The following is a 27,888-nucleotide window of genomic DNA, read 5'->3' as shown; positions in this document are numbered from 1 at the left end:
TAGATATATAGGGGGAGGGGAGAGAGAGATAGAGGGAGGGGTGAGATAGAGATATAGGGGAGGGGTGAGATAGATATATAGGGGGAGGGGAGAGAGAGAGAGATAGAGGGAGGGGTGAGATAGAGATATAGGGGAGGGGTGAGATAGAGATATAGGGGAGTGGGTGAGATCGAGATATAGGGGGAGGGGTGAGATCGAGATTTAGGGGGAGGGGTGAGATCGAGATTTAGGGGGAGGGGTGAGATAGAGATATAAGGGGAGGGATAGGGAGAAAGAGGGGTGAGATAGAGATATAGGGGAGGGGTGAGATAGAGATATAGGGGGAGGGGTGAGATAGAGATATAGGGGAGGGGGAGAGATAGAGATATATGGGGAGGAGGTGAGATAGAGATACAAGGGGAGGGGGTGAGATAGAGATATATGGGGAGGGAGTGAGATAGAGATATATGGGGAGGGGGTGAGATAGAGATATATGGGGAGGGGTGAGATAGAGATATAGGGGGAGGGGGGTGAGATAGAGATATATGGGGAGGGGGTGAGATAGAGATATATGGGGAGGGGGTGAGATAGAGATATATGGGGAGGGGGTGAGATAGAGATATATGGGGAGGGGGTGAGATAGATATATAGGGGGAGGGGTGAGATAGAGATATATGGGGAGGGGGTGAGATAGATATATAGGGGGAGGGGGTGAGATAGAGATATAGGGGGAGGGGGTGAGATAGAGATATATTGGGACGGGGTGAGATCGAGATATATTGGGACGGGGTGAGATCGAGATATAGGGGGAGGGGTGAGATAGAGAAATAAGGGGAGGGGTGAGATAGATATATAGGGGGAGGGGAGAGAGAGAGAGATAGAGGGAGGGGTGAGATAGAGATATAGGGGAGGGGTGAGATAGAGATATAGGGGAGAATTGAGAGAGATATAGGGGCGTGGGTGAGATAGAGATATAGGGGGAGGGGGTGAGATAGATATATAGAGGGAGGGGTGAGATAGAGATATATTGGGACGGGGTGAGATCGAGATATAGGGGGAGGGGTGAGATCGAGATTTAGGGGGAGGGGTGAGATCGAGATTTAGGGGGAGGGGTGAGATAGAGATATAGGGGAGGGGGAGAGAGCGATAGAGATGGAGGGGGTGAGAGAGATATATAGGGGGAGGGGGTGAGATAGAGATATAGGGGGAGGGGGTGAGATAGAGATATAGGGGACGGGGTGAGATCGAGATATAGGGGGAGGGGTGAGATAGATATATAGAGGGAGGGGTGAGATAGAGATATATTGGGACGGGGTGAGATCGAGATATAGGGGGAGGGGGTGAGATAGAGATATATGGGGAGGGGGTGAGATAGAGATATATGGGGAGGGGGTGAGATAGAGATATATGGGGAGGGGGTGAGATAGATATATAGGGGGAGGGGTGAGATAGAGATATATGGGGAGGGGGTGAGATAGATATATAGGGGGAGGGGTGAGATTGAGATATAGGGGGAGGGGGTGAGATAGAGATATTGGTACGGGGTGAGATTGAGATATAGGGGGAGGGGTGAGATTGAGATATAAGGGAGGGGTGAGATAGAGATATAAGGGGAGGGATAGGGAGAAAGAGGGGTGAGATAGAGATATAGGGGAGGGGTGAGAGAGATATAGGGGAGTGGGTGAGATAGAGATATAGGGGGAGGGGGTGAGATAGATATATAGGGGGAGGGGGAGAGAGAGAGATAGAGGGAGGGGTGAGATAGAGATATATTGGGACGGGGTGAGATCGAGATATAGGGGGAGGGGTGAGATCGAGATTTAGGGGAGGAGTGAGATAGAGATAAAGGGGAGGGATAGGGAGAAAGAGGGGTGAGATAGAGATATAGGGGAGTGGGTGAGATAGAGATATAGGGGAGTGGGTGAGATAGAGATATAGGGGGAGGGGTGAGATAGAGATATAGGGGGAGGGGTGAGATAGAGATATAGGGGAGTGGGTGAGATAGAGATATAGGGGAGTGGGTGAGATAGAGATATAGGGGGAGGGGTGAGATAGAGATATAGGGGGAGGGGTGAGATAGAGATATAGGGGGAGGGGTGAGATAGAGATATAGGGGGAGGGGGTGAGATAGAGATATAGGGGGAGGGGTGAGATAGAGATATAGGGGGAGGGGTGAGATAGAGATATAGGGGGAGGGGTGAGATAGAGATATAGGGGGAGGGGTGAGATAGAGATATAGGGGAGGGGTGTGATAGAGATATAGGGGGAGGGGTGAGATAGAGATATAGGGGGAGGGGTGAGATAGAGATATAGGGGGAGGGGTGAGATAGAGATATAGGGGAGGGGGAGAGATAGAGATATAGGGGAGGGGAGAGAGAGATATAAGGGAGGGGGAGAGAGAGATATAAGGGGAGGGGGTGAGAGAGATATAGGGGGAGGGGGTGAGATAGGGATATAGGGGGAGGGGTGAGAGAGATATAGGGGGAGGGGTAGAGATAGAGATATAGGGGGAGGGGTGAGAGAGATATATTGGGACGGGGTGAGATCGAGATATAGGGGGAGGGGTGAGATTGAGATATAAGGGAGGGGTGAGATTGAGATATAAGGGGAGGGATAGGGAGAAAGAGGGGTGAGATAGAGATATAGGGGAGGGGGGGAGATATAGGGGGAGGGGGTGAGATAGAGATATAGGGGGAGGGGGTGAGATAGAGATATAGGGGGAGGGGAGAGATAGAGATATAGGGGGAGGGGAGAGATAGAGATATAGAGGGAGGGGGTGAGATAGAGATATAGGGGGAGGGGTGAGAGAGATATAGGGGGAGGGGAGAGATAGAGATATAGGGGGAGGGGAGAGATAGAGATATAGGGGGAGGGGTGAGATAGAGATATAGGGGGAGGGGTGAGATAGAGGTAGGGGGAGGGGAGAGATAGAGATATAGGGGGAGGGGAGAGATAGAGATATAGGGGGAGGGGTGAGATAGAGATATAGGGGGAGGGGTGAGATAGAGATATAGGGGGAGGGGTGAGATAGAGATATAGGGGGAGGGGTGAGATAGAGGTAGGGGGAGGGGAGAGATAGAGGTAGGGGGAGGGGGAGAGATAGAGATATAGGGGGAGGGGAGAGATAGAGATATAGAGGGAGGGGTGAGATAGAGATATAGGGGGAGGGGGTGAGATAGAGATATAGGGGGAGGGGGTGAGATAGAGATATAGGGGGAGGGGTGAGATAGAGATATAGGGGGAGGGGGAGGTAGAGATATAGGGGGAGAGAAATATGTTTTTATTTCACCTATATTTAACCAGGTAGGCTAGTTGAGAACAAGTTCTCATTTACAACTGCGCCCTGGCCAAGATAAAGCAAAGCAGTTCGACACATACAACAACACAGAGTTACACATGGAGTAAACAAACATAGTCAATCATTCAGTAGAACAAAAGAAAACAAAAAGTCTATATACAGTGTGTGCAAATGAGGTAGGATAAGAGAGGTAAGGCAATCAATAGGCCATGGTGGTGATGTAATTACAATATAGCATTTAAACACTGGAATGGTAGATGTGCAGAAGATGAATGTGCAAGTAGAGATACTGGGGTGCAAATGAGCAATGGGCTGTGTAGATGGGCTGTGTACAGGTGCAGTGATCTGTGAGCTGCTCTGACAGCTGGTGCTTAAAGTTAGTGAGGGAGATATGAGTCTCCAGCTTCAGAGATTTTTGCAGTTCGTTCCAGTCATTGGCAGCAGAGAACTGGAAGGAGAGGCGGCCAAAGGAGGAATTGGCTTTGGGGGTGACTAGAGAGATATACCTGCTGGAGCGCGTGCTACGGGTGGGTGTTGCTAGGGTGACAAGTGAGCTGAGATAAGGCGGTGCTTTACCTAGCAGAGACTTGTAGATGACCTGGAGCCAGTGGGTTTGGCGACGAATATGAAGCGAGGGCCAGCCAACGAGAGCGTACAGGTCGCAGTGGTGGGTAGTATATGGGGCTTTGGTGATAAACGGATGGCACTGTGATAGACTACATCCAATTTGTTGAGTAGTGTGCTGGAGGCAATTTTATAGATGACATCACCGAAGTCGAGGATCGGTAGGAAAGTCAGTTTTACGAGGGTATGTTTGGCAGCATGAGTGAAGGAGGCTTTGTTGCGAAGTAGGAAGCCGATTCTAGATTTAATTTTGGATAGGAGATGTTTAATATGAGTCTGGGAGGAGAGTTTACAGTCTTGCCAGACACCTAGGTATTGGTAGTTGTCCACATATTCTAAGTCAGAACCTTCCAGAGTAGTGATGCTAGACGGGCGGGTGGGTGCGGGGCAGCGATCGGTTGAAGAGCATGCATTTAGTTTTACTTGCATTTAAGAGCAGTTGGAGGCCACGGAAGGAGAGTTGTATGGCATTGAAGCTCGTCTGGAGGTTAGTTAACACAGTGTACAAAGAAGGGCCAGAGTATACAGAATGGTATCGTCTGCGTAGAGGTGGATCAGAGACTCACCAGATAGGGGGAGGGGGGAGATAGAGATGTAGGGGGAGGGAGAGCGAGGGGAGAGATTGAGAGACAGTGTGATGACGAGAGGAACTAACGTTAGACCAGATGCTGGATCCTACAGGACGGTAGCGGAGCTGGAAGCGGAGGGGGAAGGGCACAGCGTCGTGGAGCCAGGAGGCAGGGTTCGTCCAGTACACCTGGAGCCTCATGGGATATCCTACCATCCCCACTGCTGTTACTGCCTCTGGGGGGTCTGGCTGTACTGTAGACACAGAGAGAGATGGGGGTGGGGGGGGTGAGGAACCATGCAACCAACACTGGTACACACAGAGAAGCACGCACACACTGGTACACACACTAGTACACACACTGATACACACACTGATACACACACTGGTGCACACACTCATACACACACTGATACACACACTGATGCACACACTGGTGCACACACTGGTGCACACACTGGTGCACACACTGGTGCACACACTGATACACACACTGATGCACACACTGATGCACACACTGATGCACACACTGATGCACACACTGGTGCACACACTGGTGCACACACTGGCACACACACTGGCACACACACTGGTGCACACACTGGCACACACACTGGTGCACATACTGGTGCACACACTGATGCACACACTGATACACACATTGGCACACACACACTGGCACACACACACTGGCACACACACACTAATACACATACACACTGATACACACTGATACATACACTGATAGACACACACAAGCTGGTACACACACACTGATACACACACTGGTACACACACTGATACACACACACACACTGGCACGCACACCCCGATACACACACACAAGCTGGTACACACACACTGATACACACACACACACCCTGGTACACACACTGATGCACACACACACACACACACTGATACACACACACTGACACACACTGGCACACACACACACTGGCACACACACACTGACACACACACACACTGGCACACACACATATTTTACACACACAGAGAGAGACAGTAGTTAGGAATCAACACTGTGAACATTGACATGGTGACGGTTCAGAAAACATGTTAGTATATTGACACATTTTGTGTTTTGCTAAGGAGCAGAATCAGAACAGCAGACAGTGAGACAGACAGGTACAGACAGACATACGGGTACAGACAGACAGGTACAGACAGACAGACGGGTACAGACAGACAGACGGGTACAGACAGACAGACGGGTACATACAGACAGACGGGTACATACAGACAGACACAGACAGCCGGGTACAGGCAGACAGACAGGTACAGCCAGACGGGTACAGGCGGACAGACAGACATGTACAGGCAGACAGACAGGTACAGCCAGATGGGTACAGGCAGACAGACAGGTACAGACAGACGGGTACAGGCAGACAGACAGGTACAGACAGACAGACAGGTACCGGCAGACAGACAGACAGGTACAGGCAGACAGACAGGTACAGACAGACGGGTACAGGCAGACAGACAGGTACAGACAGACAGACAGGTACCGGCAGACATACATATAGGTACAGACACACAGACGGGTACAGGCGGACAGGTACAGACCGACAGATAGGTACAGGCAGACAGACAGACAGGTACAGGCAGACAGACAGGTACAGACAGACGGGTACAGGCAGACAGACAGGTACAGACAGACAGACAGACAGGGTACCGGCAGACATACATATAGGTACAGACAAACAGACGGGTACAGGCGGACAGGTACAGACAGACAGGTACAGGCAGACAGACAGGTACAGACAGACAGACAGGTACAGACAGACAGACGGGTACAGACAGACAGGTACAGACAGACAGACAGGTACGGGCAGACAGACAGGTACAGGCAGACAGACAGGTACAGGCAGACAGACATGTACAGGCAGACAGACAGGTACAGGCAGACAGACATACAGGTACAGGCAGACAGACGGGTACAGGCGGACAGGTACAGACAGACAGACAGGTACAGGCAGACAGATGGGTACAGACAGACAGGTACAGACAAGTAAAGATATGGGTACAGACAGGTAAAGAGATGGGTACAGACAAGTAAAAACAGACAGGTACAGAAAGACAGGTACAGTCAGGTAAAGACAGACAGGTAAAGACAGACAGGTACAGACAAGAAAAGACAGACAGGTAAAGACAGACAGGTACAGACAAGAAAAGACAGACAGGTACAGACAGGTCAAGACAGACAGGTAAAGACAGACGGCTACAGAAGGGTAAAGACAAACATGTACAAATAAGTTAAGACAGACCAGTACAGACAGACAGGTACAGACAGACAGAGAGGTACAGACAGGTACAGATAGACAGACAGGTACAGGCAGACAGAGAGGTACAGACAGACCGACAGGTACAGACAGACAGGTACAGACAGACAGAGAGGTACAGACAGGTACAGACAGACAGACATGTAAAGACAGACATGTACAGGCAAGACATGTAAAGACAGACAGGTACAGACAGGTAAAGACAGACATGTAGACAGACACACAGACAGGTAAAGTCAGACAGGTACAGACAGACATACACATACAGTTACAGACAGACAGGTAAAGGCAGACAGGTACAGACAGACAGGTAAAGACAGACATACACATACAGACAGGTACAGACAAGACAGGTACAGACAGACAGGTAAAGGCAGACAGGTACAGACAGACAGGTAAAGACAGACATACACATACAGACAGGTACAGACAAGACAGGTACAGACAGACAGGTAAAGGCAGACAGGTACAGACAGGAAAAGACAGGCAGGTAAAGACAGACCGGTACAGACAGGCACAGGCAGACAGGTACAGACAGGTACAGACAGACGGGTACAGACAGGCACAGGCAGACAGGTAAAGACATGCAGGTACAGACAGGAAAAGACAGGCAGGAAAAGACAGGCAGGTAAAGACAGGCAGGTACAGACAGGAAAAGACATGCGGGTAAAGACAGACAGGTACAGACAGGCACAGGCAGACAGGTACAGACAGGTACAGACAGACGGGTACAGACAGGCACAGGCAGGCAGGTAAAGACATGCAGGTACAGACAGGAAAAGACAGGCAGGTAAAGACAGGTACATACAGACAGGTACAGACAGGTAAAGACACAGGTAAAGACAGGCAGGTAAAGACAGGCAGGTACAGACAGGTAAAGACAGGCAGGTACAGACAGATACAGCCAGACAGGTAAAGACAGACAGGTAAAGACAGGTACAGACAGACAGGTACATACAGACAGGTACAGACAGGCACAGACAGGTAAAGACAGACAGGTAAAGACAGGCAGGTACAGACAGACAGGTAAAGATAGACAGGTAAAGACAGACAGGTAAAGACAGGTACAGACAGACAGGTACATACAGACAGGTACAGACAGGCAGGTACAGACAGGTAAAGACAGGCAGGTACAGACAGGTAAAGACAGGCAGGTACAGACAGGTACAGCAGACAGGTAAAGACAGACAGGTACAGACAGACAGGTAAAGACAGACAGGTACAGACAGGTACAGACAGACAGGTACAGACAGGTACAGACAGGCAGGTATAGACAGGTACAGACAGACAAACAGTGTCCAGATGAGGCAGTGACCTACAGAGCTCATGGAACTTGACCATCAGGATGGTGGTCTGTGACCCCAGAGGGTTGGTCTCTGTGATGTTGATGTTATGGTAGTGTTGCCACATGGTAGGGTCTGTGATGGTGCACTGCTTCTGGGGAGGGGACGACACCACACACATCCTCACCTGGCTCTTATTACCCCTGGAGGGGGGAGAGAGGAGAGATTATTCACTATCAACAACATGATATCTGTGTACCTACAGCGCCATGCTGGTAGGAGAGGAGAGGACGGGTGGCTCACCTGTAAGAGGTGTGGTACTGGGCAGGCAGGAGGGTCTTCACAGACTCCACCCATGAACACAATACCAGGCTGTGATTCGACACACGACAGGAAACATTGAGCAGCCCGGGGGGATCTGAGGAAGAAGAGAGGAGAAATGATGATCACATGATCAACAACACAATATATACAAGCTTTATCTCAGTGTGTGAGGGACTGCAGCTCTCCCCGGGTATCCTTTCTAAGGAATGATTAAGATTTAGGTCACAGCCTCAGTCTATGAAGGGAGGAGAAGGGAGACTTACGCCCCAGCCTCAGTCTGGTTGTCCTGATGAGTCGTCCCCGGTCGTCATGGCAGCTGTAGTTTCCTTCGGCAGTGCGGTCAGCCTGCAGGAGGACCAGCTGACCATCTGATGTCACTCGGTGCTGCCATGGTAACATGGAACTCCTGTTCAGACGCCACTTCACTGATGTCCTGTGGAGACATTATGACGTCTGTGGACATGTATGTAGATGGAAATGGCTTGTATTGAGGCCTAGCCCTGGTTCCCACAGATAGCGATAGCCCTGGTTCCCACGGATAGCGATAGCCCTGGTTCCCACAGATAGCGATAGCCCTGGTTCCCACAGATAGCGATAGCCCTGGTTCCCACAGATAGCGATAGCCCTGGTTCCCACAGATAGCGATAGCCCTGGTTCCCACAGATAGCGATAGCCCTGGTTCCCACAGATAGCGATAGCCCTGGTTCCCACAGATAGCGATAGCCCTGGTTCCCACAGATTGCGATAGCCCTGGTTCCCACAGATTGCGATAGCCCTGGTTCCCACAGATTGCGATAGCCCTGGTTCCCACAGATAGCGATAGCCCTGGTTCCCACAGATAACGATAGCCCTGGTTCCCACAGATAACGATAGCCCTGGTTCCCCACAGATAGCGATAGCCCTGGTTCCCACAGATAGCGATAGCCCTGGTTCCCACCGATAGCGATAGCCCTGGTTCCCACCGATAGCGATAGCTCTGGTTCCCACAGATAGCGATAGCCCTGGTCCCCACAGATAGCAATAGCCCTGGTTCCCACCGATAGCGATAGCCCTGGTTCCCACCGATAGCGATAGCCCTGGTTCCCACCGATAGCGATAGCCCTGGTTCCCACCGATAGCGATAGCCCTGGTTCCCACCGATAGCGATAGCCCTGGTTCCCACCGATAGCGATAGCCCTGGTTCCCACCGATAGAGATAGCCCTGGTTCCCACTGATAGCGATAGCCCTGGTTCCCACAGATAGCGATAGCCCTGGTTCCCACAGAAAGCGATAGCCCTGGTTCCCACAGATAGCGATAGCCCTGGTTCCCACCGATAGCGATAGCCCTGGTTCCCACGGACAGAGATAGCCCTGGTTCCCACGGATAGCCTCTGTGATGTAGGATGTTAAATCTGAAATCACTTGAACCTGGGATGTCCCTCCTACCATTTCATTGGCTCTTCCAACTGTCCATCAACTCCTGGCTGAACCCTACACCACAGCCACTGACAAAGAACATGTCTGCAATCTTTACATCGTGGTGCAGCAGGAGAGAATGGCTTCATCACTATAGCACATTCAGAGGTTGCATTTATAGCCATTTAACAAAAATCACTTTCTGTTTGTCATAGATGGACAAGATTAATATGAGATGAAAGGCGAGGTTCTAACGAGTTCAGGAAGTCAAGCTAGAAGTCACATGGGGGCAGATGTTTTGATCAAGAGAACTTTAGAAAATATACACATTTACTCCAACACTAAACCCACAATTATGTGTTTTACAGTAATAAGGAATGTGAAATCTTAGCGTTAGGGGTTTTATAATTTGATTATACTATACTTAAAAAGTGTCTAAGTCATTTCAAGCCTTATTCATACAGTTTTGTTGAATAGGAAATAAGTCAAATAAAATAGTTCATTTTTTGTATCATATACTGCGTGCTGGATCTTGTGTCCTCAGAAGGGACTACACCTCAGGAGGGCCTACACCTCAGGAGGGACTACACCTCAGGAGGGACTACACCTCAGGAGGGACTACACCTCAGGAGGGACTACACCTCAGGAGGGACTACACCTCAGGAGGGACTACACCCCAGGAGGGACTACACCTCAGGAGGGACTACACCTCAGGAGGGACTACACCTCAAGAGGGACTACACCTCAAGAGGGACTACACCTCAGAAGGGACTCAAATGATAGCGTGACCTCCAGGAGAAAGGACAATATGACCCCCCAGAGACAGTTATGCACAGGGAACAAACCCATCCTAGACCCCCCCCCCCCCCCCCCCCCAGAGCCTGTCATAGTGAAACATACCTGTCTAGTGCTGCTCCACACACCAGCGTGACGTTGGACCCCAGCCTCCCATACTGAACATCTGAAACTAGACGTTAGAACTGTTAGATCTCTGTGTCTAAACAATTCTACAATCATTAGTCTTGTACATATTTAGAACCGACAGTCCTCAGCATTGTATATCTCTATGACCTAAAAGTGGGTCATCTCTACACACAGCTTTCTGTTGTGTCTGCTGTTACATAGCAGCCATATATAAACACTTACAGTCCCCCCCATAAGTCTTCGGCACAGTCAGGATTTGTAAACTACTGTTTGCAGCCGTATAGGTGCCTTCAGACAGTATTCATTCTGTTGTACAGCCTCGATTCAAAATGCACTACATCCTTATTGTTTCTCACCCAGCTATACTCACTACCCCATAATGACAAAGTGCACTACATCCTTATTGTTTCTCACCCAGCTATACTCACTACCCCATAATGACAAAGTGCACTACATCCTTATTGTTTCTCACCCAGCTATACTCACTACCCCATAATGACAAAGTGCACTACATCCTTATTGTTTCTCACCCAGCTATACTCACTACCCCATAATGACAAAGTGCACTACATCCTTATTGTTTCTCACCCAGCTATACTCACTACCCCATAATGACAAAGTGCACTACATCCTTATTGTTTCTCACCCAGCTATACTCACTACCCCATAATGACAAAGTGCACTACATCCTTATTGTTTCTCACCCAGCTATACTCACTACCCCATAATGACAAAGTGCACTACATCCTTATTGTTTCTCACCCAGCTATACTCACTACCCCATAATGACAAAGTGCACTACATCCTTATTGTTTCTCACCCAGCTATACTCACTACCCCATAATGACAAAGTGCACTACATCCTTATTGTTTCTCACCCAGCTATACTCACTACCCCATAATGACAAAGTGCACTACATCCTTATTGTTTCTCACCCAGCTATACTCACTACCCCATAATGACAAAGTGCACTACATCCTTATTGTTTCTCACCCAGCTATACTCACTACCCCATAATGACAAAATGCACTACATCCTTATTGTTTCTCACCCAGCTATACTCACTACCCCATAATGACAAAGTGCACTACATCCTTATTGTTTCTCACCCAGCTATACTCACTACCCCATAATGACAAAGTGCACTACATCCTTATTGTTTCTCACCCAGCTATACTCACTACCCCATAATGACAAAGTGCACTACATCCTTATTGTTTCTCACCCAGCTATACTCACTACCCCATAATGACAAAGTGCACTACATCCTTATTGTTTCTCACCCAGCTATACTCACTACCCCATAATGACAAAGTGCACTACATCCTTATTGTTTCTCACCCAGCTATACTCACTACCCCATAATGACAAAGTGCACTACATCCTTATTGTTTCTCACCCAGCTATACTCACTACCCCATAATGACAAAGTGCACTACATCCTTATTGTTTCTCACCCAGCTATACTCACTACCCCATAATGACAAAGTGCACTACATCCTTATTGTTTCTCACCCAGCTATACTCACTACCCCATAATGACAAAGTGCACTACATCCTTATTGTTTCTCACCCAGCTATACTCACTACCCCATAATGACAAAGTGCACTACATCCTTATTGTTTCTCACCCAGCTATACTCACTACCCCATAATGACAAAGTGCACTACATCCTTATTGTTTCTCACCCAGCTATACTCACTACCCCATAATGACAAAGTGCACTACATCCTTATTGTTTCTCACCCAGCTATACTCACTACCCCATAATGACAAAGTGCACTACATCCTTATTGTTTCTCACCCAGCTATACTCACTACCCCATAATGACAAAGTGCACTACATCCTTATTGTTTCTCACCCAGCTATACTCACTACCCCATAATGACAAAGTGCACTACATCCTTATTGTTTCTCACCCAGCTATACTCACTACCCCATAATGACAAAGTGCACTACATCCTTATTGTTTCTCACCCAGCTATACTCACTACCCCATAATGACAAAATGCACTACATCCTTATTGTTTCTCACCCAGCTATACTCACTACCCCATAATGACAAAGTGCACTACATCCTTATTGTTTCTCACCCAGCTATACTCACTACCCCATAATGACAAAGTGCACTACATCCTTATTGTTTCTCACCCAGCTATACTCACTACCCCATAATGACAAAGTGCACTACATCCTTATTGTTTCTCACCCAGCTATACTCACTACCCCATAATGACAAAGTGCACTACATCCTTATTGTTTCTCACCCAGCTATACTCACTACCCCATAATGACAAAGTGCACTACATCCTTATTGTTTCTCACCCAGCTATACTCACTACCCCATAATGACAAAGTGCACTACATCCTTATTGTTTCTCACCCAGCTATACTCACTACCCCATAATGACAAAGTGCACTACATCCTTATTGTTTCTCACCCAGCTATACTCACTACCCCATAATGACAAAGTGCACTACATCCTTATTGTTTCTCACCCAGCTATACTCACTACCCCATAATGACAAAGTGCACTACATCCTTATTGTTTCTCACCCAGCTATACTCAATACCCCATAATGACAAAGTGCACTACATCCTTATTGCTTCTCACCCAGCTATACTCACTACCCCATAATGACAAAGTGCACTACATCCTTATTGTTTCTCACCCAGCTATACTCACTACCCCATAATGACAAAGTGCACTACATCCTTATTGTTTCTCACCCAGCTATACTCACTACCCCATAATGACAAAGTGCACTACATCCTTATTGTTTCTCACCCAGCTATACTCACTACCCCATAATGACAAAGTGCACTACATCCTTATTGTTTCTCACCCAGCTATACTCACTACCCCATAATGACAAAGTGCACTACATCCTTATTGTTTCTCACCCAGCTATACTCAATACCCCATAATGACAAAGTGAAAACATGTTTTCAGAAATGTTTGCAAATGTATTTAAAATTAAATACTTAAATATCTCATTTACATAAGAATTCACACCCGTAAGTCAATACATATTAGAATCACATTTGGCAGCGATTACAGCTGTGAGTCTTTCTGGGTACGTCTCTAAGAGCTTTTCACATCTGGGTTGCACAATATTTACACATTATTCTTATTAAAATGATTCAAGCTCTGTCAAGTTGGTTGTACCATTTCTAGAGAAACATTTTCAAATCTTACCATAGATTCTGAAACTGATTTAAGTCAAAACTGTAACTAGGCCACTCTGGAAAATTCAATGTCAATTTGTCTCCCAGTATCTGTTGGAAAGCAGACTGAATCAGGTTTTCCTCGAGGATTTTGCCAGTGCTTGAACATGAATACGTGTTTGTTGTGTTGGATTTGCCCCAAACATAACACTTTGTATTCAGGACATAAAGGTTCTTTAGCAGTTTTACTTTAGTGCCTTCTTTCGAACAGGAGGGAGGTATTGGATACTTTTTGTCCTGTACAGGCATCCTTATTTTGACTCATTTAGGTTAGTATTGTGGAGTAACTAACATGTTGTTGATCCATCCTCAGTGTTCAATCACAGCCATTAAACTCTGTAACTGTTTTAAAGTCCCCATTGGCCTCATGGTGAAATCCCTGAGCGGTTTCCTTCCTACTGAGTAGTGACTGGGTGTATTGACACATTTCCTCATGCTAAAAGGGATTAAACCAGTTGAACTCTGAATGGTTGTTTTGGGCCCTAAATAGGGACTAGTGAGTTTGGGGGGGGGGGGGGGTATAGAAAGTGACATATAATTTGAAAGCTACAGGCCTTGTATTTTTGGAAATCGAATTCCACTTGCTGCTGGCAAAGTCACGATAATAAATGTACGTTTCTTTATATATTTCTGCTTAATTGAACTTTTACTCCACTACTTTCCTAAAGAAAATAATGTACTTTTTACTCCATACATTTTGAATTGTTAACAGAACAGCAAATGGTTGAATTCATACACCCACCCAACATAACACGCTGTCAGCCTTACTGCCTCTGATCTGGCGGACTCACTAAACACACGTGTTGGAGCCCCTGGCTGTCCTGTTACGTTCCCACTAGACAAACTCAAAAGGTCGCTCACAACAAAGGGAATTAACAAAGACAATCATTTACAACCAAACACAACAGAAAGGGCTTCTGAAAGGCAGCCATGTGGCCCACTTAAAGTTGTCAAAGCCACTAGTAAGTGGTTCTAACAGACATCCACCATGGATAACCCACTAGGTTTGCCTCCCAAAAAGACAAACTAAAAATAAAAGCCCACAACAACATAGATAGAGAGTAAAAATAATATGGAGCAAAAACAAAACAGGGGAAACAATCAGGCATCTTTCAAACTGAAAAGGTTGAGCTGATGTGAAGTGTAGCTCTCCCCAAAATCTCCCTTATCTGGAGCATTGGGCCAGCCACTCCTAAATATCACCTGGGCCAGCCACTCTTAAATATCACCTGGGCCAGCCACTCCTAAATATCACCTGGGCCAGCCACTCCTAAATATCACCTGGGCCAGCCACTCTTAAATATCACCTGGGCCAGCCACTCCTAAATATCACCTGGGCCAGCCACTCTTAAATATCACCTGGGCCAGCCACTCTTAAATATTACCTGAGCCAGCCACTCTTAAATATTACCTGAGCCAGCCACTCCTAAATATCACCTGGGCCAGCCACTCTTAAATATCACCTGGGCCAGCCACTCTTAAATATCACCTGGGCCAGCCACTCTTAAATATCACCTGGGCCAGCCACTCCTAAATATCACCTGGGCCAGCCACTCCTAAATATCACCTGGGCCAGCCACTCCTAAATATCACCTGGGCCAGCCACTCTTAAATATCACCTGGGCCAGCCACTCTTGAATATTACCTGAGCCAGCCACTCCTAAATATCACCTGGGCCAGCCACTCCTAAATATCACCTGGGCCAGCCACTCCTAAATATCACCTGGGCCAGCCACTCCTAAATATCACCTGGGCCAGCCACTCCTAAATATCACCTGGGCCAGCCACTCCTAAATATCGCCTGGGCCAGCCACTCTTAAATATCGCCTGGGCCAGCCACTCCTAAATATCACCTGGGCCAGCCACTCCTAAATATCACCTGGGCCAGCCACTCTTAAATATCACCTGGGCCAGCCACTCCTAAATATCACCTGGGCCAGCCACTCTTAAATATCACCTGGGCCAGCCACTCTTAAATATTACCTGAGCCAGCCACTCTTAAATATTACCTGAGCCAGCCACTCCTAAATATCACCTGGGCCAGCCACTCTTAAATATCACCTGGGCCAGCCACTCTTAAATATCACCTGGGCCAGCCACTCTTAAATATCACCTGGGCCAGCCACTCTTAAATATCACCTGGGCCAGCCACTCCTAAATATCACCTGGGCCAGCCACTCCTAAATATCACCTGGGCCAGCCACTCCTAAATATCACCTGGGCCAGCCACTCCTAAATATCACCTGGGCCAGCCACTCTTAAATATCACCTGGGCCAGCCACTCCTAAATATCACCTGGGCCAGCCACTCCTAAATATCACCTGGGCCAGCCACTCTTAAATATCACCTGGGCCAGCCACTCCTAAATATCACCTGGGCCAGCCACTCTTAAATATCACCTGGGCCAGCCACTCTTAAATATTACCTGAGCCAGCCACTCTTAAATATTACCTGAGCCAGCCACTCCTAAATATCACCTGGGCCAGCCACTCTTAAATATCACCTGGGCCAGCCACTCTTAAATATCACCTGGGCCAGCCACTCTTAAATATCACCTGGGCCAGCCACTCTTAAATATCACCTGGGCCAGCCACTCCTAAATATCACCTGGGCCAGCCACTCCTAAATATCACCTGGGCCAGCCACTCTTAAATATCACCTGGGCCAGCCACTCTTGAATATTACCTGAGCCAGCCACTCCTAAATATCACCTGGGCCAGCCACTCCTAAATATCACCTGGGCCAGCCACTCCTAAATATCACCTGGGCCAGCCACTCCTAAATATCACCTGGGCCAGCCACTCCTAAATATCACCTGGGCCAGCCACTCCTAAATATCGCCTGGGCCAGCCACTCTTAAATATCGCCTGGGCCAGCCACTCTTAAATATCGCCTGGGCAAGCCACTCTTAAATATCACCTGGGCCAGCCACTCCTAAATATCACCTGGGCCAGCCACTCCTAAATATCACCTGGGCCAGCCACTCCTAAATATCACCTGGGCCAGCCACTCCTAAATATCACCTGGGCCAGCCACTCTTAAATATCACCTGGGCCAGCCACTCCTAAATATCACCTGGGCCAGCCACTCCTAAATATCACCTGGGCCAGCCACTCCTAAATATCACCTGGGCCAGCCACTCTTGAATATTACCTGAGCCAGCCACTCCTAAATATCACCTGGGCCAGCCACTCCTAAATATCACCTGGGCCAGCCACTCCTAAATATCACCTGGGCCAGCCACTCCTAAATATCACCTGGGCCAGCCACTCCTAAATATCACATGGGCCAGCCACTCTTAAATATCGCCTGGGCCAGCCACTCTTAAATATCGCCTGGGCCAGCCACTCTTAAATATCGCCTGGGCAAGCCACTCTTAAATATCACCTGGGCCAGCCACTCCTAAATATCACCTGGGCCAGCCACTCCTAAATATCACCTGGGCCAGCCACTCCTAAATATCACCTGGGCCAGCCACTCCTAAATATCACCTGGGCCAGCCACTCCTAAATATCACCTGGGCCAGCCACTCCTAAATATCACCTGGGCCAGCCACTCCTAAATATCACCTGGGCCAGCCACTCCTAAATATCACCTGGGCCAGCCACTCTTAAATATCACCTGGGCCAGCCACTCTTAAATATTACCTGGGCCAGCCACTCCTAAATATCACCTGGGCCAGCCACTCCTAAATATCACCTGGGCCAGCCACTCCTAAATATCACCTGGGCCAGCCACTCTTAAATATCACCTGGGCCAGCCACTCTTAAATATCACCTGGGCCAGCCACTCTTAAATATCACCTGGGCCAGCCACTCTTAAATATCACCTGGGCCAGCCACTCTTGAATATTACCTGAGCCAGCCACTCTTGAATATTACCTGGGCCAGCCACTCTTAAATATCACCTGGGCCAGCCACTCTTAAATATCACCTGGGCCAGCCACTCTTAAATATCACCTGGGCCAGCCACTCTTAAATATCACCTGGGCCAGCCACTCCTAAATATCACCTGGGCCAGCCACTCCTAAATATCACCTGGGCCAGCCACTCCTAAATATCACCTGGGCCAGCCACTCCTAAATATCACCTGGGCCAGCCACTCCTAAATATCACCTGGGCCAGCCACTCTTAAATATCACCTGGGCCAGCCACTCTTGAATATTACCTGAGCCAGCCACTCTTAAATATTACCTGAGCCAGCCACTCTTAAATATCACCTGGGCAAGCCACTCCTAAATATCACCTGGGCCAGCCACTCCTAAATATCACCTGGGCAAGCCACTCCTAAATATCACCTGGGCCAGCCACTCCTAAATATCACCTGGGCCAGCCACTCTTAAATATCACCTGGGCCAGCCACTCTTAAATATCACCTGGGCCAGCCACTCTTAAACATCACCTGGGCCAGCCACTCTTAAATATCACCTGGGCCAGCCACTCTTAAATATCACCTGGGCCAGCCACTCTTAAATATCACCTGGGCCAGCCACTCCTAAATATCACCTGGGCCAGCCACTCCTAAATATCACCTGGGCCAGCCACTCCTAAATATCACCTGGGCCAGCCACTCCTAAATATCACATGGGCCAGCCACTCCTAAATATCACCTGGGCCAGCCACTCCTAAATATCACCTGGGCCAGCCACTCCTAAATATCACCTGGGCCAGCCACTCCTAAATATCACCTGGGCCAGCCACTCCTAAATATCACCTGGGCCAGCCACTCCTAAATATCACCTGGGCCAGCCACTCCTAAATATCACATGGGCCAGCCACTCCTAAATATCACATGGGCCAGCCACTCCACTCCTAAATATCGCCTGGGCCAGCCACTCTTAAATATCGCCTGGGCCAGCCACTCTTAAATATCACCTGGGCCAGCCACTCCTAAATATCACCTGGGCCAGCCACTCCTAAATATCACCTGGGCCAGCCACTCCTAAATATCACCTGGGCCAGCCACTCCTAAATATCACCTGGGCCAGCCACTCCTAAATATCACCTGGGCCAGCCACTCCTAAATATCACCTGGGCCAGCCACTCCTAAATATCACCTGGGCCAGCCACTCTTAAATATCACCTGGGCCAGCCACTCTTAAATATTACCTGGGCCAGCCACTCCTAAATATCACCTGGGCCAGCCACTCCTAAATATCACCTGGGCCAGCCACTCTTAAATATCACCTGGGCCAGCCACTCTTAAATATTACCTGAGCCAGCCACTCTTAAATATCACCTGGGCAAGCCACTCCTAAATATCACCTGGGCCAGCCACTCCTAAATATCACCTGGGCCAGCCACTCTTAAATATCACCTGGGCCAGCCACTCTTAAATATCACCTGGGCCAGCCACTCTTAAATATCACCTGGGCCAGCCACTCTTAAATATCACCTGGGCCAGCCACTCTTAAATATCACCTGGGCCAGCCACTCTTGAATATTACCTGAGCCAGCCACTCTTAAATATTACCTGGGCCAGCCACTCTTAAATATCACCTGGGCCAGCCACTCTTAAATATCACCTGAGCCAGCCACTCTTAAATATCACCTGAGCAAGCCACTCTTAAATATCACCTGGGCCAGCCACTCTTAAATATCACCTGGGCCAGCCACTCTTAAATATCACCTGGGCCAGCCACTCTTAAATATCACCTGAGCAAGCCACTCCTAAATATCACCTGGGCCAGCCACTCCTAAATATCACCTGGGCCAGCCACTCTTAAATATCACCTGGGCCAGCCACTCTTGAATATTACCTGAGCCAGCCACTCCTAAATATCGCCTGGGCCAGCCACTCTTAAATATCGCCTGGGCAAGCCACTCTTAAATATCACCTGGGCCAGCCACTCCTAAATATCACCTGGGCCAGCCACTCCTAAATATCACCTGGGCCAGCCACTCCTAAATATCACCTGGGCCAGCCACTCCTAAATATCACCTGGGCCAGCCACTCCTAAATATCACCTGGGCCAGCCACTCCTAAATATCACCTGGGCCAGCCACTCCTAAATATCACCTGGGCCAGCCACTCTTAAATATCACCTGGGCCAGCCACTCTTAAATATTACCTGGGCCAGCCACTCCTAAATATCACCTGGGCCAGCCACTCCTAAATATCACCTGGGCCAGCCACTCCTAAATATCACCTGGGCCAGCCACTCTTAAATATCACCTGGGCCAGCCACTCTTAAATATCACCTGGGCCAGCCACTCTTAAATATCACCTGGGCCAGCCACTCTTAAATATCACTTGGGCCAGCCACTCTTAAATATCACATGGGCCAGCCACTCTTAAATATCACCTGGGCCAGCCACTCTTAAATATCACCTGGGCCAGCCACTCTTGAATATCACCTGAGCCAGCCACTCTTGAATATTACCTGGGCCAACCACTCTTAAATATCACCTGGGCCAGCCACTCTTAAATATCACCTGAGCAAGCCACTCCTAAATATCACCTGGGCCAGCCACTCCTAAATATCACCTGGGCCAGCCACTCTTAAATATCACCTGGGCCAGCCACTCTTAAATATCACCTGGGCCAGCCACTCTTAAATATCACCTGGGCCAGCCACTCTTAAATATCACCTGGGCCAGCCACTCTTAAATATCACCTGGGCCAGCCACTCTTAAATATCACCTGGGCCAGCCACTCTTAAATATCACCTGGGCCAGCCACTCCTAAATATCACCTGAGCCAGCCACTCTTAAATATTACCTGAGCCAGCCACTCTTAAATATTACCTGAGCCAGCCACTCTTAAATATTACCTGGGCCAGCCACTCCTAAATATTACCTGAGCCAGCCACTCTTAAATATTACCTGGGCCAGCCACTCCTAAATATTACCTGAGCCAGCCACTCCTAAATATCACTTGAGCCAGCCGCTCTTAAATATTACCTGGGCCAGCCACTCTTAAATATTACCTGAGCCAGCCACTCCTAAATATCACTTGAGCCAGCCACTCCTAAATATCACTTGAGCAAGCACAGGTGAAACCCCTTCCGACTAACAAGATGGACATGCCAGCACAGGTGTAAAACATTAGTAATGAGGTGATGCCAATCTGTGCGCACAACGGTCAACGTGCAATCTCTGAATATAAATGGAGAAAGCAAAACCTGTAACAGGCTGTAAATCTGCTAAAGAAACGGAATGGTGTCGTCTGGTTTGTTTGGTAAGGAATGATATTGACTACTTTTTCCACCACTGCATTTAGGACAGTTGAAGCCAGATATATTTAGACTTTTACTCAAAATCTCCATTTTAATCCCAATCTTTAACACAACAATTTGTATTAAAAAAAAAAACGTCACAGGGTGTGAATACTTCCTGAAGGCACTATAAACATGATTAAAAAGTGACCAATGACTATGGGCAGCAGTCTCTAAGGTGCAGGGTAGAGCACCGGGTGGTAGCCGGTAGTAACAGTCTCTAAGGTGCAGGGTAGAGTACCGGGTGGTAGCCGGTAGTAACAGTCTCTAAGGTGCAGGGTAGAGTACCGAGTGGTAGCCGGTAGGAACAGTCTCTAAGGTGCAGGGTAGAGTACCGGGTGGTAGCCGGAAGTAACAGTCTCTAAGGTGCAGGGTAGAGTACCGGGTGGTAGCCGGTAGTAACAGTCTCTAAGGTGCAGGGTAGAGTACCGGGTGGTAGCCGGTAGTAACAGTCTCTAAGGTGCAGGGTAGAGTACCGGGTGGTAGCCGGTAGTAACAGTCTCTAAGGTGCAGGGTAGAGTACCGGGGGGTAGCCGGTAGTAACAGGGACTACAGCTCTGTTACACAGTATGGCTGATTCAGGGATGAGTCTGTCTTTACATCATTGGTCCATATCTTACAGGGGAGCTGTAAGGGGTTAGGTTAGTGTCTCTTACCTTCATTGGTCCATATCTCTGACTGGGTGTTGACGGAGGATAGTGCGAGGAGGTGGCCAATGACTAGCAGACCACTGGGACATGACACAAGACAGGTCATCTGGAGAAAGAGAGTGAGAGTTAAGGGGTCAGGACATCATCGTACAGCAGACAACACTGGGTCAGGGGTCAGGACATCATCGTACAGCAGACAACACTGGGTCAGGACATTATCCAGAAGTGAACACTACAGTCAGGAACATCATCCTATACCATACAACACAGAGGACAGAATTATTCTGGGGAAAGTATTACACTATTATTATCATGTTATTTCAACACTATTTTCTTATTTGACCTTTATTTAACTAGGCAAGTCACTTAAGAACAAATTCTTATTTTCAATGACGGCCTAGGAACAGTGCCTTGTTCAGGGGCAGAACGACAGATTTTTACCTTGTGAGATAGGGGATTCGATCTTGCAACCTTTCGGTTACTGGTCCAACGCTCTCACCACTAGGCTACCTACCGCCCCACGAAAGCTATCATTATGTTATTTCGACACCACATCACATCGCCTGAAGGTGTTCTGGAAAGCTCTACAGCAGTAGTCATGATGTGGGAATACCATCAGAATAACTAGAATACCATTTCAAATCTGCAGAGAACGGAATCACAGAATCCAGACAGTAGACATTCAAACCAAATTCAACAATATTTAAAAATGTAGCAGGAAATCAACTAAATTCATGGAACTTATTAGAAAATTGATTAATATGGCAAATATTTTCATATGACATTAACCAAATGCATCAGTGATTCGTAGGAGGTGTAGGGAGGAGGTGTACCACCCAGCTAACAGTCCAGCTATAGGGAGGAGGTGTACCACCCAGCTAACAGTCCAGCTATAGGGAGGAGGTGTACCACCCAGCTAACAGTCCAGCTATAGGGAGGAGGTGTACCACCCAGCTAACAGTCCAGCTATAGGGAGGAGGTATAGGGAGGAAGTGTAGGGAGGAGGTGTAGGGAGGAGGTGTACCACCCAGCTAACAGTCCAGCTATAGGGAGGAGGTGTACCACCCAGCTAACAGTCCAGCTATAGGGAGGAGGTGTACCACCCAGCTAACAGTCCAGCTATAGGGAGGAGGTATAGGGAGGAAGTGTAGGGAGGAGGTGTAGGGAGGAGGTGTACCACCCAGCTAACAGTCCAGCTATAGGGAGGAGGTGTACCACCCAGCTAACAGTCCAGCTATAGGGAGGAGGTGTACCACCCAGCTAACAGTCCAGCTTTAGGGAGGAGGTGTAGGGAGGAGGGGTACCACCCAGCTAACTGTCCAGCTATAGGAAGGAGGTGTAGGGAGGAGGTATGGGGAGGAGGTGTACCACCAGGCTAACAGTCCAGCTATAGGGAGGAGGCGTAGGGAGGAGGTGTACCACCCAGCTAACAGTCCAGCTATAGGGAGGAGGTGTAGGGAGGAGGTGTAGGGAGGAGGTGTAGGGAAGAGGTGTACCACCCAGCTAACAGTCCAGCTATAGGGAGGAGGTGTAGGGAGGAGGTGTACCACCCAGCTAACAGTCCAGCTGTAGGGAGGAGGTTGAGGTACACATCACAATAATCATCATCATAATCATCACTATCAGCATAATCATATTCACATCATAACCATCATTATCACAATCATCACCATAATCATCATCACATCATAATCATCACTATCTCCATAACCATCACCATAATCATCACTATCTCCATAATCATCACCATAATCATCACTATCTCCATAATCATCACTATCTCCATAACCATCACCATAATCATCACTATCTCCATAATCATCACTATCACCACCATCATCACCATAACCATCATTACATCATAATCAACACTATCACCATAATCATCACTATCACCATCATCATCATCACCATAATCATCATCACAATCACCATAATCATCACTATCATCACTATCACCATAATCATCACCATAATCATCATCACCACATCACAATCATCACTATCACCATAATCATCACTATCACCATAATCATCACTATCACCATAAGCATCACCATAATCATCACTATCTCCATAATCATCACCGTAATCATCACTATCACCATAATCATCACCATAATCATCACTATCTCCATAATCATCACCATAATCATCACTATCTCCATAATCATCACTATCTCCATAATCATCACCATAATCATCACATCATAATCATCACTATCACCATAATCATCACTATCACCATAATCATCATCACATGATAATCATCACATCATAATAATCATCACCATCTTTATCACCATCATCACTGACAGACCAAGCCTAGCGTAGCGACGGTTTGCTGGAAATGGATAGTCCCCATTGAGTTTTTTAGTCAAGACTTAATCTGTGTCCGGGAAACTGCCCCTAAACAATCAAAAGTTACTGACAAACGGTTCAGACCTATTCAGTCAACATCAAGCCATGGAAAACATGACAGATGGTTATTCAGAGGACTTGACAGAGAGCCAACAATGAGAATAAAACCCAGATGGTTGCTCCTCCCTCCCTGCCTGGGCAGAGCAGGTTTATGGGATGGTCTGGAGGAGAAAACACTGATAGAGAGACATAGGTCAGGGTTTATCTCAAGTAGTACCCTATTCCCTATATAGTGCACTACTTTAGATCAGAACCATATAGAACCCTATTCCCTATATAGTGCACTACTTTAGACCAGAACCATATAGAACCCTATTCCCTATATAGTGCACTACTTTTGACAAGATGTGTCTGTGCTCATTGTCCATCTATGTTTGGCATGACAATGATTGACAATGAGTTGGCATGATAGCTCAAACGGATTGGCACTCAGGCAAAAGAATGATCTGGTGTTGTCATCAGCCAATACCCATCAGTCTTCTTCAGACAGATGAACATACAGGATTTCTACTGGCTCATCACAATGTTCTAATCTCACAATCTGGTTATATCCCAGGTAGTGTACTGCAGCCTAGCTAGCTACCCTCTCAGACATGGGTAGTGTACTGCAGCCTAGCTAGCTACCCTCTCAGACATGGGTAGTGTCCTGCAGCCAGCTAGCTACCCTCTCAGACATGGGTAGTGTACTGCAGCCTAGCTAGCTACCCTCTCAGACATGGGTAGTGTACTGCAGCCTAGCTAGCTACCCTCTCAGACATGGGTAGTGTACTGCAGCCAGCTAGCTACCCTCTCAGACTCCTCTCTCTATTTCTCTGTCTGTCTGTGTCTCTCCCTCTATCTCTACCCTTTTCATATGACTTTGTAGCTCTTTCAGTGAGTGTACTCTAGTGTACTGTAGAGAAGTGTGCAGTAGAGTACTGTAGGGTACATTGACATGTTAGTCATTTAGCAGACTCTCTTATCCACAGCCACTTATAGTAGTGAGTCATTTAGCAGACTCACTTATCAAATCAAATCAACTTTTACTGGTCACATACACATGGTTAGCAGATGTTATTGCGAGTGTAGCGAAATGCTTATGCTTCTAGTACCGACAGTGCAGCAGTATCTAACAAATTCCACAACAAAACCTAATACACAAAATCTAGTAAAGGAATGGGATGAGAATATATAGATATAACATATATGGATGAGCAGAGATGGAGCAGCTGAGATGCAGTAGATGGTATAGAATACAGTATATACATATGAGATGAGCAGAGATGGAGCAGCTGAGATGCAATAGATGGTATAAAATACAGTATATACATATGAGATGAGCAGAGATGGAGCAGCTGAGATGCAGTAGATGGTATAGAATACAGTATATACATATGAGATGAGCAGAGATGGAGCAGCTGAGATGCAATAGATGGTATAGAATACAGTATATACAGAGATGGAGCAGCTGAGATGCAATAGATGGTATAGAATACAGTATATACATATGAGATGAGCAGAGATGGAGCAGCTGAGATGCAGTAGATGGTATAGAATACAGTATATACAGAGATGGAGCAGCTGAGATGCAATAGATGGTATAGAATACAGTATATACATATGAGATGAGCAGAGATGGAGCAGCTGAGATGCAATAGATGGTATAGAATACAGTATATACATATGAGATGAGCAGAGATGGAGCAGCTGAGATGCAATAGATAGTATAGAATACAGTATATACATATGAGATGAGCAGAGATGGAGCAGCTGAGATGCAATAGATAGTATAGAATACAGTATATACATATGAGATGAGCAGAGATGGAGCAGCTGAGATGCAATAGATAGTATAAAATACAGTATATACATATGAGATGAGCAGAGATGGAGCAGCTGAGATGCAATAGATAGTATAAAATACAGTATATACATATGAGATGAGCAGAGATGGAGCAGCTGAGATGCAATAGATGGTATAGAATACAGTATATACAGAGATGGAGCAGCTGAGATGCAATAGATGGTATAGAATACAGTATATACATATGAGATGAGCAGAGATGGAGCAGCTGAGATGCAATAGATGGTATAGAATACAGTATATACATATGAGATGAGCAGAGATGGAGCAGCTGAGATGCAATAGATAGTATAAAATACAGTATATACATATGAGATGAGCAGAGATGGAGCAGCTGAGATGCAATAGATGGTATAGAATACAGTATATACAGAGATGGAGCAGCTGAGATGCAATAGATGGTATAGAATACAGTATATACATATGAGATGAGCAGAGATGGAGCAGCTGAGATGCAATAGATAGTATAAAATACAGTATATACATATGAGATGAGCAGAGATGGAGCAGCTGAGATGCAATAGATGGTATAGAATACAGTATATACATATGAGATGAGTAATGTAAGATATGTAAACATCATTATTAAAGTGGCATTAATAAAGTGACTAGTGATCCATTCATTAAAGTGGCCAATGATTTCAAGTCTGTATGTAGGCAGCAGCCTCACTGTGTTAGTGATGGCTGTTTAACAGTCTGATGGCATTGAGATCAGTTTCTCGGTCTCAGCTTTGATGCACCTGTACTGACCTCGCCTTCTGGATGATAGCGGGGTGAACAGGCAGTGGCTCGGGTGGTTGTTGTCCTTGATGATCTTTATGGCCTTCCTGTGACATCGGGTGGTGTAGGTGTCATGGAGGGCAGGTAGTTTGCCCCCGGTGATGCGTTGTGCAGACCTCACTACCCTCTCGAGAGCCTTGCGGTTGTGGGCGGTGCAGTTGCCGTACCAGGCGGTGATACAGCCTGACAGGATGCTCTCGATTATGCATCTGTAGAAGTTTGTGAGGGTTTTTGGTGACAAGCCAAATTTCTTCCACCTCCTGAGGTTGAAGAGGCATTGTTGCACCTTCTTCACCACAGTCTGTATAGGTGGACCATTTCAGTTTGCCGGTGATATGTAAACCGAGGAACTTAAAACTTTCTACCTTCTCCACTGCTGTCCCGTCGATGTGGATAGGGGGGTGCTCCCTTTGCTGTTTCCTGAAGTCCACAATCATCTCTTTTGTTTTGCTGACATTGAGTAAGGGGTTTTTGTCCTGACACCACACTCTGAGAGCCCTCACCTCCTACCTGTAGGCTGTCTCGTCATTGTTGGTAATCAAGCCTACTACTGTTGTCGCCTGCAAACTTGATGATTGAGTTGGAGGCGTGCATGGCCACGCAGTGGTGGATGAACAGCGAGTACAGGAGGGGGCTGAGAACGCACCCTTGTGGGGCCCCAGTGTTGAGGATCAGCGAAGTTGATCCTCAACCTTTTGAGAGTGGCACGTCAGGAAGTCCAGGACCCAGTTGCACAGGGTGGGGTCAAGACCCAGGGACTCAAGCTTAATGATGAGTTTGGAGGGTATTATGGTGTTGAATGCTGAGCAGTAGTCAATGTAAGCAAATTGAAGTGGGTCTAGGGTGTCAGGTAAGGTGGAGGTGATATGGTCCTTGACTAGTCTCTCAAAGCATTTCATGATGACGGAAGTGAGTGCTACGGGGTGGTAGTCGTTTAGCTCTGTTATCTTTGCTTTCTTGGGAACAGGAACAATGATGGTCCTCTTGAAGCATGTGGGAACAGCAGACTGGGATAGGGATTGATTGAATATGTCCGTAAACAAACCA

General features: G+C 47.4%; 1 protein-coding gene across 2 annotated transcripts in view; it reads right to left on the bottom strand.

The window, feature by feature from the left end:
* The window catches only part of il11ra (interleukin 11 receptor subunit alpha), a 123,015-nt gene that overhangs the window by 19,043 nt on the left and 76,084 nt on the right, over positions 1–27,888 (bottom strand). For both annotated transcript variants that reach the window (XM_031826001.1, XM_031826003.1), the window contains exons 2-7: positions 21,804–21,903; positions 10,676–10,742; positions 8,643–8,812; positions 8,359–8,473; positions 8,092–8,258; positions 4,557–4,723 (exon numbers count right to left, since the gene is read on the bottom strand). In XM_031826001.1, coding sequence (XP_031681861.1) covers positions 4,557–4,723; positions 8,092–8,258; positions 8,359–8,473; positions 8,643–8,812; positions 10,676–10,742; positions 21,804–21,903 — 786 coding nt within the window. The remainder of the gene's footprint in view (positions 1–4,556; positions 4,724–8,091; positions 8,259–8,358; positions 8,474–8,642; positions 8,813–10,675; positions 10,743–21,803; positions 21,904–27,888) is intronic.

The sequence above is a fragment of the Oncorhynchus kisutch genome, linkage group LG6 (assembly GCF_002021735.2).
Source record: "Oncorhynchus kisutch isolate 150728-3 linkage group LG6, Okis_V2, whole genome shotgun sequence".
Lineage (NCBI taxonomy): Eukaryota > Metazoa > Chordata > Actinopteri > Salmoniformes > Salmonidae > Oncorhynchus > Oncorhynchus kisutch.
This window is presented reverse-complemented; position numbering and strand designations above follow the sequence as displayed.